General features: G+C 40.6%; 1 protein-coding gene across 1 annotated transcript in view; it reads left to right on the top strand.

Moving 5' to 3' along the window:
- The first annotated feature begins 4,867 nt into the window (after positions 1–4,867).
- Positions 4,868–11,198, top strand: part of LOC306881448 (zinc finger SWIM domain-containing protein 5-like) — a 48,353-nt gene continuing 42,022 nt past the window's right edge. Inside the window, exon 1 of the mRNA XM_079435555.1 lies at positions 4,868–5,378. Within this exon, the coding sequence (XP_079291681.1) occupies positions 4,880–5,378 (499 nt within the window). The 5' untranslated portion in view covers positions 4,868–4,879. The remainder of the gene's footprint in view (positions 5,379–11,198) is intronic.

The raw sequence follows: 11,198 nt of genomic DNA, 5'->3' as shown, positions 1-11,198 counted from the left end.
GGCTAAAGATTTGAATTATTCCATAAATTATATACTGACTGAGATGCTTGTATTGAAATATTTTATATTCTACCAATGATAAAACTGTGCCGGCTATTTTTTCCCCAGTCGGTTTTAAAGCTCTGTATGGTGCTGGTCATAAAATTAGAATAGCATGAAAAAGTTGATTTATTTCAGTAATACCATTCAAAAAGTGAAACTTGTATATTAGATTAATTCATTACACACAGACTGATATATTTCAAATGTTTATTTCCTTAAATTTTGATGATTATAACTGACAACTAATGAAAGTCCCAAATTCAGTATCTCAGAAAATTAGAATATTGTGAAAATGTTCAATATTGAAGACACTTGGTGCCACACTCTAATCAGCTAATTAACTCAAAACACCTGCAAAAGCCTTTAAATGGTCTCTCAGTCTAGTTCTGTAGGATACACAATCATGGGGAAGACTGCTGACTTGACAGTTGTCCAAAAGATGACCATTGACACCTTGCACAAGGAGGGCAAGACACAAAAGATCATTGCTAAAGAGGCTGGCTGTTCACAGAGCTCTGTGTCCAAGCACATTAATAGAGAGGCGAAGGGAAGGACAAGATGTGGTAGAAAAAGGTGTACAAGCAATAGGGATAACCGCACCCTGGAGAGGATCGTGAAACAAAATCCATTCAAAAATGTGGGGGAGATTCACAAAGAGTGGACTGCAGCTGGAGTCAGTGCTTCAAGAACCACCACACACAGACGTATGCAAGACATGGGTTTCAGCTGTCGCATTCCTTGTGTCAAGCCACTCTTGAACAAGAGACCGCGTCAGAAGCGTCTTGACTGGACTGCTGCTGAGTGGTCCAAAGTTATGTTCTCTGATGAAAGTAAATTTTGCATTTCCTTTGGAAATCAAGGTCCCAGAGTCTGGAGGAAGAGAGGAGAGGCACATAATCCACGTTGCTTGAGGTCCAGTGTAAAGTTTCCACAGTCATTGATGGTTTGGGGTGCCATGTCATCTGCTGGTGTTGGTCCATTGTGTTTTCTGAGGTCCAAGGTCAACGCAGCCGTCTACCAGGAAGTTTTAGAGCACTTCATGCATCCTGCTGCTGACCAACTTTATGGAGATGCAGATTTCATTTTCCAACAGGACTTGGCACCTGCACACACTGCCAAAGCTACCAGTACCTGGTTTAAGGACCATGGTCTCCCTGTTCTTGATTGGCCAGCAAACTCGCCTGACCTTAACCCCATAGAAAACCTATGGGGTATTGTGAAGAGGAAGATGCAATACGCCAGACCCAACAATTCAGAAGAGCTGAAGGCCACTATCAGAGCAACATGGGCTCTCATAACACCTGAGCAGTGCCACAGACTGATCGACTCCATGCCACGCCGCATTGCTGCAGTAATCCAGGCCAAAGGAGCCCCAACTAAATATTGAGTGCTGTACATGCTCATACTTTTCATGTTCATACTTTTCAGTTGGCCAACATTTCTAAAAATCATTTTTTTTTTGCATTGGTCTTAATTGATATTCTAATTTTCTGAGATTTGGGACTTTCATTAGTTGTCAGTTATAATCATCAAAATGAAAGGAAATAAACATTTGAAATATTAATAGTAATCCAAAGTAATCCTAATTTTTCAGTGAAATGGAATTCTGTAAAGAAACTAACAGGGAATTTTAAGATATTCCTTGCAGATTAATCATTTTTGATGGTGCTTCGTTTAGCAATACACAATCTTTTTGTACACTTTCACGTGACGGAAGACTGACAGATGTGTTGAAGCCATTGAATTGGGCCTGAAAATAGATGGACAGGAGGCCGCCGATGGCCCGAAAGGATGCAAGACCCTTTATTGTATTGTTGTTATTCCCAGAGAGACCTCCTTTGATAGGGTTTTTTTCCACTCTCTTGTACCCCATCAATCTTTTTCCAATTACCTGTCTTGTCTCCCCCAAATCTGTCACAATTGTTGCCTTGGAAACTGGTAGCGTCCAGCGCCATTATATTTCGGTCCATTGTTCGATTTGTGTTGATGTGGCAACATTCCCCCAGACGAACGATCCTGAAAAAAATCATGGTGCGATCAGGTTGGGAAGCACTTGAATCGGATGTAATCAGTACTGTAACACAACTGTGCTGGCTTAGAATGAAAATGTTTGATAAAAATGTCCGATAGCAGAAAAACATCACCTTCGATTTTGCCTCCATAATAACTGGCGTGGTTGGCATGTGGGGTGCTGTGCGTAAAAAACGATGTCTCTGCCCTCAAGGACATTTCCGTACACTGGGAGCCCAGGGTACTTTGAAAAGCACCAGAAGTGACAAGACTCCCTCTTCCAGACTGTCATGCATATACATATACACACTCACACAGAGGACTCGCAGAATGTCATTAGACGCCTGGTATCCTGTGTGGTGAGCTGTCAGCTTGTCATCTTTCAGTCGGTGCACTCGACTGGACAGCGGCGAGCATGCTGGGATGTGACAGCCAGTAAAATGGAGTCCTGTCATTACTTCTCCCCACACCTGCTGTTCTGGTTCCCTAAGAGGCAGCAGACAAATAAACATGTAAACAAACAATCTTATAAACATTCTCAGTGTTTAGAGACAAATGTGAAAAACATGCCCTCGTATAAATAAATGGACAAGATGTCAAGTTTCAATTTGGTAGAAAAATGTGATCTTTTACTTAATTCTGTCATTCCTGGGTTGTAATGTTAACATGACACCTTATGAAGTGCATGTCAGCACAGTTGGACAACATACAAATATCAGCAAGTTGTCAGTGGCCCTCAGGCCATCATGGTGTGCAGTCACGAGAGTTGCAATAAATGTGGGCAACATTAGTATCATCTGCACTCTTAATGGCCTTTGTCTAGCAGATCCCATAGGATTTTTTTTTTTTAAATTAAGTGAAATAATTTCAAAATTAACAATAAAACATAATTGGCCTAGAGCTGCTAAGAGGTGGGAGATGACAACAGGGCAGGAGGTGAAGTTTCTTGAGTGTGACGATCAAAAGAGCCTGAGTGTGTGTGTGTGTGTGTGTGAAAGAGGAGGGGGGGGGGGGCTAACAGGGTGAGAAATAGACTTGCAAAATGAAGTTAGAAGTGTGAGGTAAAAAGTGGAATGTTATATCATAAAGATTTGTCTTTTACAGAATATGTTTGCACTCTTGATGAGACTTTACTCCAGTGAATACTTCTCAGGAAGCTTTTCTTTTTGAATTTCAATTTATATATAGACACATGCCCGGGAAAAACAGTGTAGAGTTGGCTAATGCAAACGTATTATCGGTAGTAGGAAAGCTTTCCCATCAGAATCTGCCGTTACTTTTCACCTAATTTTTAAACAGTAAAATAATTATGAAACATAAAACAATTTAAAATGATTGTCAAGTATAATGTTTTGCCCAGCAGATATTGCAATAAATCAATTTCATATATTTCTAACATTCAAAGCATGTGTGAAAATTTTATTGTATTAATTTTATCTTCAAGATTTAAAGAACAAAAATGCTTACCTTCTTTCAAAACATATTCATGATTGCAGAACATTTGTTGCACATATACTTATGTACAATTTTATTTCTCAAATATGACAAATGTGTTATATGCTATTAGAATGAAATACTAACCTGTGAAGATTATTTTCTAATTATTAAATGTACACAATACTGTTTAAAAGTTTGGTGTTGATTGTTTTATAAAGACGTTGCTTATGCTCATTAAGTGCATTTATTTAATCATATTTTACAATCTAAAACAGCAGTATTGTAAAATATTATTAAATGTTTTCTATTTTAATATAATGTAAAATGTATTGTATTTTTATTATTGTGATGCTAACCTGAATTTTCAGCATAATTACCCCAATCTTAAGTATCACATGATCCTTCAAAAATCATTGTAATATGCTGATTTGCTGCTTAATAAATATTTACTATTATCTATGTTGAAAACAGTTGCACTACTACTACTTTATAGAAACTAGAAACATTTTTTTTCAAAAGAACAATTATTTGCTATATTTTTTCTATTGTCACATTAAATGTATTTACTGTCACTTTTGATTAATTTAATGTCCTTGCTGATTGTATTCATTAAAAAATTAATGAGTTTTTTAATTAAATATATTTTTTAATCGTACTGATCCCAAACTTTTGAGCAGTATTGTAAAAGTAGAATGCAAATTTCTGCATCTGTTGAGTTTAAAATGACATTGTTCTAATATTTTGTGAATGCAGTCCTGAGCTCATTACAGTTAGTTTTTCCCCCTATACCCAAGGAAAAATGTTCTACATGAGTTATGACAAGTACATACATTTCTAATCATGATTAGATGGACCTTGACAGCACCAATCAACTGACATTACATACTTGGCCACCAGGGTGGGTAGTAGACATCTGTGAAGAGTTACATTATGATAAAAATATTTCAAACTTTTAGTCACACCAAACTCAAAGGGCAGCTGGAGAGTTCTCCGCATTTTTACGACGCTTGAAGGGTAAAACATGCACTGCACACATCTCGCACATTCAGAGAATGTAGATTATGTCGTTATACTGACACGAATTGGTGCCCTTTTAAAAACAAACGCTCGATTCTCTGCGCTTCTGCTGCTCGTTGAGCCAAAGGAATATGTTTAAAAACAAAACACACCGCAGCAGATCAGATTCACAGTGCACGAGTTGAGTTTGCAACAAACTGTCCGCCGATAGTGCCTGTCACTTCGGCGCACACATGCGCATCACCTCGGTGCAGCGCGAGCTCGCGATTGGCTGGAGCGCGTTTGTTATTGGTAGTGACGTACGTGAAGTGACGACCCTCCCGTTGTGCGAGTCTAGAGCCACGGTCCTCACTTCAGTGTTTATTTGGTTGTCATGGCGGAGGGACGTGGAGAACTATTGCCTCAGCCGCCGCTTCACCTCTCCTTGCCCCCGGCCAGCAAGCGTCCGTGTTTGCGTCCTGCTCCTCGAGGACCGGGTCCGGGGCCTGGTCCGGGATTCCCGAACTCTCGCTTCCGTTGCCCGGAGTCTCTACTGGACTGCGCCGCGAAGGCCGTAGCGGAGAAATGGGCCTTCGAGAGGGTGGAGGAGCGCTTCGAGCGGATCCCCGAACCGGTTCAGCGCCGTATCGTGTACTGGTCGTTCCCGAGGAACGAAAGGGAAATATGTATGTATTCGTCGTTTCAGTGCCGAGTGGCGGGTGAAGAGGGTCCGGTAGTGGGCTCGAGCGCGTCCGTTGGATCTGGTACAGTCCCCGGAGGAGTTACGAACACAACAGGCAGCGCAGGGACGGGGGGTACCGGAGATGGACTGCCTTTCCGCAGAGGAATCCGGCTTTTGGAAACCGGTTGTGTTGACAACGTCTTACAAGTCGGTAAGTGCCGCTTTAACTGTCCAGAGTACGTTGAAAGTTACATCAGAAATATTTGTTTCACTTTTCCAGCAAACGAAGTTTCTTGAGAAAAAAATGGAAGTGGTCTCGTTTAGAAACTAATTTGTTTCTACATGTCGATTTCTCACTGCCAGTAAGGGAGCGTTTAAATGCCTGCAGTATTGCGAAAGAAACGGAGCTCATGTTTTAAAAATTAAAGGGCTTCCCTTTGGGTTGTTATGTTGCAATGGCTTTAATGCGGAATTCATCGGACTCGGTAGCTGCTATGTTCATGTAACACTTGATAAAACACTTATAACGTTATGCCTTATAAGTTACAGAAAAGACTAAAACTGATACTAAATAGTGTATGTTTGAACGAACACAGTGAGGTCGCGAGGAAGAAAAGACTAACCTGCTGGTCACAATGAATCTCTGTTGTAGCACACAGCGCTGCTATTTTGTTGCTAATATTCCCGTTTAAAGTTGTCTTCGGCGAATTATTAGCTTTTCTCCGAGTGTGTGTGGTTGCTTGACGTCTGTTGGGTCTCTTGATATAATTAAGTCCAGGGTAATCCGCTTGAATCCAAATCCCATATCTTTTGTTTATTTGCTGGTTAGTCAAGACAAAGGACTCGTATTTGCTGTAGTAAAACGAATGATAAAAAGCGTTCCTAGACTTTATCTAGCCTTCTGTTGTTTTATTTCGAAGACCATTTGTTGATATAAGCGTTAAAATGAGTAAAATATGTACTATTCGGCTAAATGTGTCGTTGGGTTGTCCTCGTAGAGGCTGCAGCACAATAGCTCAATACCCCCTCACATCGGGTTAGCTCTTCTGTATTCGCCGAATGGCAGTTTTTTTGGTGTGTAAAAATACTTTTCTAAACCATAAAGAACCGTCACAGTATTTGCAAGCTTAATTTAAACGAACTAAATCGAAAAAATGGCCAAACTAACTCGAGAAGGCTTTGGTATTTAGAGCACGAAGGCAGTTTCAATGGCTGCCCAAATGTCTATACATTTTCCTCCCCCACTCGCTCCACTTCAGTAAACATACTGGTAAAATACTGTCGTGAAAGAAAGGGACAAGTAATTTTTAACAATACGCACAGACCTTTATTTGCTTCCAAAGCACAAAAGTATAATGAAGTGCTCGTTTCATGTTGAAAAAATGCATCTTACTTGTAAGGCCCAATATGACATTTGTAATGCTTGAGGCTTTAGTTAAGATTAACAAAACCTTTCACAATATTAAATATTTAGCCTATATAGCACATACCAACTTGTATAAAGCAGTAATATAAATCTGTCATTTAGTAGACCTACCACAATGTTCCTATAATGTTAGCTTTCTTTTCTTGAAATAACAGTTAAAGGAAGCCCCAGATCTCCAATAATTGTAGGTGTTATGAGAGTAGTGAAAGTATACATATAACTAATTCAATAAAGAAGCCATGATTCATTTATTCTCACAACGATCCACTGTGTCCCTTTAAAAGGCCAGTGTTAGTGGAAACGTGATAACCTAGCTGTAATGAAATAACATGGGCACTTATTTAGCAACCTTGAAAAGCTCCCTTCACGAGTCAGTGTAGCCCCTTTTTCACGTTAAATAAATCTAGTTAAAGTTATGTTGTGTTTTTAAAGTTACCGTATGTTCGAGAATATCCTCAAGTTTTTAGACTTGGCAGTTTTCATGGCTAATGTATTTTAAAGGCACAGGCCCTTCGTCTTAATTTTGTGTTATTCTGCATACATGATTTTAATAGTGTTCCGTGAAGTAGTTCAACTTTATATAAGTTTAATTCTGATAATAAGCAGGTGACCAAAAAGCACATCGTTGCCCAAGTACTGCTAAGATTGAGTTTTTAAACATTAACCTTTTAAGTGTGAATAAGCACAGTCTTTTGGATTGTAAAAGAAACAATGGATAGAATTCCTTGATAGATCAGGCATCTGACAGTAAGGGGACATCACCACTTGATAAACTGATATAAAGCAAGTTTAATTGCATTCTGTTTTGCTCTGTGTGTGTAGATTGTGTTCTTTTAGTTTTGATGGATACAGAAACTGAGAACTGGACATGCATGCATCTGATAGGGGACTTCATTACTTGTGTCCTTAACCATGAGCAATCTCAAAAAATGTGCAGTGTGGGTGTGTGTGTGTTTTCTCACAAGTACAACTATAAGTTCCACCTGTGCATGCTTGAATAAACTCTTTTTGTCTCTTTTTTGTTGTACCATTGACTCATCAATGCCACAGTTTCTTTTAGACCTGTTTAAAACCCTCAAAGACACCATAACAGTGTAAATCGCTTTTAAGGTTTATTCAGCATGTTCGCCAAAATGCAAGCTCGCAAAGATTCATACACAGGGGCTTACTCACGGTAAGCCAGGCTTACTCCAAAGTTTGCCAGAAAGTTCACAACATAATTTGTACACTTTCCAGAAGCCATAGCGCAACACCAAAGCCTCAGGATGTGGTAGATGTTAAATTCATTGTTAGCTCATGAATAGTTTTCCTAAATATTAAGGGATGGACCGCTTGTTACAGGAAACCGATTTGATAAGAATAATTAATTCTCGCTTGTGTAAATCAGCCCAGCCACCCCACCCTCTACAGCCTCTGTCTTATAAAGTCCTTAGAGAGGAGGCTCTAGTTCTGAGTCAGCCTTGAGGATTATTGGTTCATGCTTTGTTACCCAGCTGTAGAAAACTCCCCCATTCACAGAAGGGTGGGGGGTTGTCGTTGTGTGTGTTTGGTGGGTGGGAGGGTGGTTAAGAGTATAGCTTTTTGCAATGAAGCACAAAGCTGTGATGTGAAGCCTTTAGAAAACCTATTTCTGTGGTTAGGAGGCAAAAGTTCGGTGGGATTATGGCTGGAAGAGCCACTGAGAGGTTGTTTAGTCCCCTTAGTGCCTCTGTAAAACCTAGGCAAGCATTGAATTGAGTTATGTTACTCTTCTGCCAAATGACTCAGAAGTCTTCAGGTTGTTTTGGAGACTCAGCGAACTCCTTTTGCCATTGGACACAGTACTGTTCACTTTGGGAAATAGGTCTTTCTCAGTCCTTTGGTTGTAGTACACATATATTATAGTGTTATAGAAAGTCATTGTGGAAGATAGATTGAAGCCCATTTGTTTGAGTTGGGAGGCATTAGGCCTGTGGCTGCTCTGTGATGTCACTAGGCCTGTTTTTAGCTCTTTGTCTCCTTTGAGTGTTGCCATCATTTTGGTCTTTGTAATCGGGACACATCTCATTCAGCACCATACAAGTTCAACAAGGGACAGCTAATTCTGCTCTATCTTTCATCAGCCGTACAGACAATATTTAATCAAGGTAATTAATTCCATGCCTGCAAGTCTCAAAGAAAATCACTTAAACAAATCTCCTTTTCACACTTATTAGCACTCTTAGTTTTGAAGGACATGGCCATTAACCCCCCCCCCCCCCCCCCCCTCCCCCCTCGTCTTTATCAAAGGAGGGAAATTAATTTGGAAATAGGGGAGAGGGTGGTTAGCCGCCTTGTCAGCTAATCAGTGGAGACTGGAGCAAGGTGAAAAACAACTCGCTGCATTCCAGGACAAAAGACCTGTCAGAGACTTTGATCAGGTCCTCGTTTCCGAACGCTGAGCTCAGACTTGAGCGTGACGTAGTCCCACAGTTGGTTGATGCTTTGAAAGTGCGCCCATAGTGCGCCCTAGCCTGTCTATCGCTATGCTATATGTGTTTTTCACACAGTTATTCCCTGAGTGGATCTGGCACCCGTCCAGGCTCTGAAAATCAATTGCGACCTTGCCCTCTTTGCATTTTGCTGCAGCCTGCCCCATACCCTCCGATTTTAGCTTTTCAGCGATGCACTCCTCAGGCTCGGCCCTGTCTGCTTCACAGCTGTGTTTGGGGCAATTGGTTTAGTTCAGTATCTCTGCTCCTGCAAAATGGAGCTCTGGTTTTAAGCCAGGGGCAAGGTTCCCGTCCATACCCTACCCACGTGCAGCTGGGCTTGCAGCGAGCTTCGTCTCCCTGCTGCGGCTTATCTGAATTTTATTGTAACTCAGTGAGTTGCATGCACGTATGCGCATTCACTCATTATGCATTATTGCCCCTCACAATCCTAGTTTAAAAGTGCTGGCTGTTAAAGGTCCCTTATGATAGAAGCTTTACCTCTTTGATCTCTGCACACAAGCGGCTGATTATTTTGTCGATATTTCATCATGAAGTAGTCGCTTTAATGGAACTTTTATGCTTTTATGCACTGGGAGGAGCAGAGTATGGCTGGCGAGCCTTTAAAGCTCCGATCTTTATTTTTTATTTTTTACTTTATCGCTGGGAGGGACATGCCCCTTTTTCCTCCCTCCTACCTGCTTCTCTGTTTGGGTGTCATTGTCGGAGATAGAGGCTGCTGAGAGTTGTTCCTCTTTAAAGAAGAGGCTTCCAGACATGCCTAATAGGGCCCCATTTGGCTGTAATTGCCTAACAAATGTAAGAGAATTCCAGAGGAAACAAAAAGAGAGAAAGGAGAAGGCAAATCAGCCAAGCGAGAACAGAGGAAGGGGGAAAATTGGTTTGGAGGTGAGATTGTGCAGAGGAAATGGAATCGTATACTATGACATGCTATGTTTAGGCAGGCAGAAAATAGAGGACGGCCCCTACCTTCAATTTGTAAGGATGTGGAGGAAAATCCTTACATCTGGGGCTGTAACACTAAACGCGGAGTGCAGGAAACTCAAGCAGCACTCAGGCAGCTACCCTCCCCCATAGAAGGCCTTTCATCCAGCTGAGATTTTGTGTGCAGGGAGTTTTTGTGGCCAGTTCACATGGAAACTTAATTTTCTCAGTCTGGATGAGAGAGGAAGGATAATGTGTATTGGAGATGAGGTCAAATATCCTGCCAGAGGGTGAAAGAAAGAGGCCCCAGTCAGTGGCAGTTAGCAATGTGCAAACCTCTATGCAAATGTCACATGGGAGGCTGTGGGCTTTTTAAAGCCATCACTTCATACGTGTGTTTATTCTAGCCATACAAACCCTTCCATTGCAGTTCCTGTTTTTAGCTTGACTTGATGCCAGCCACCAATCACATGGGTGCACTCAAGGCCCCAACATTAGCGCTGTGTGCTTTAAAGGTCTCTGCGTGATTGTATTGATTCTAAAGCCATTTTTTTTCTCCATTATTTAATTCTGCATATTGAATAGCTTCATCTTGTGCTATTGATTTGTGCCTGTCTGTTTCAGCAACCTTTACTTTTTATTTAGTTGGTTTCTGCCCAGAGCTCAGTCACGGGTTGATTCCTTGTGATCTTGTTCTCAAAGTAGCATATTCTTGCTAGTATAGAAAAAAACAAAATTGTGATTTTAGATTTTTTTTTGTTATACTCATGTAGATTAATGGGTCATTGACATAACACTATTTATTTGTCCTATAAATAATTTTTTGAAAAATTACAATAACCGTGAAATAGGGCTGGGTGGGATTTTTTTTAATCGATCAATTCGAATTTAAGGTTTTGCCATGATTTTATTTTTTAGAAATCGAGGAATCACAATTTTGAATAGAAATGTTACCAAACGTTAGAATTAGACACTTTGGCAATATAATGATAAAAGTAAAGAGAAAAGAACGATCCAGCGGCATGTCGTCGCATGTGATTAACCGCTCACATGTGGCGTGCTCGTATCGCTAGGTGCAATTTACACAGAAGGCGCTTTTGTGTTGACGAAGATACAACGCAGACAGTGGAATAGGAAAAACATGCAAGAAGATGAGAGAATTACTTTTAACTTGAGCACCATGTTTTTAGAATGTCGTGTCATGCATGAG

This window comes from Barbus barbus (genome assembly GCF_936440315.1).
Source record: "Barbus barbus genome assembly, chromosome: 15".
Taxonomy (NCBI): Eukaryota; Metazoa; Chordata; class Actinopteri; order Cypriniformes; family Cyprinidae; genus Barbus; species Barbus barbus.
This window is presented reverse-complemented; position numbering and strand designations above follow the sequence as displayed.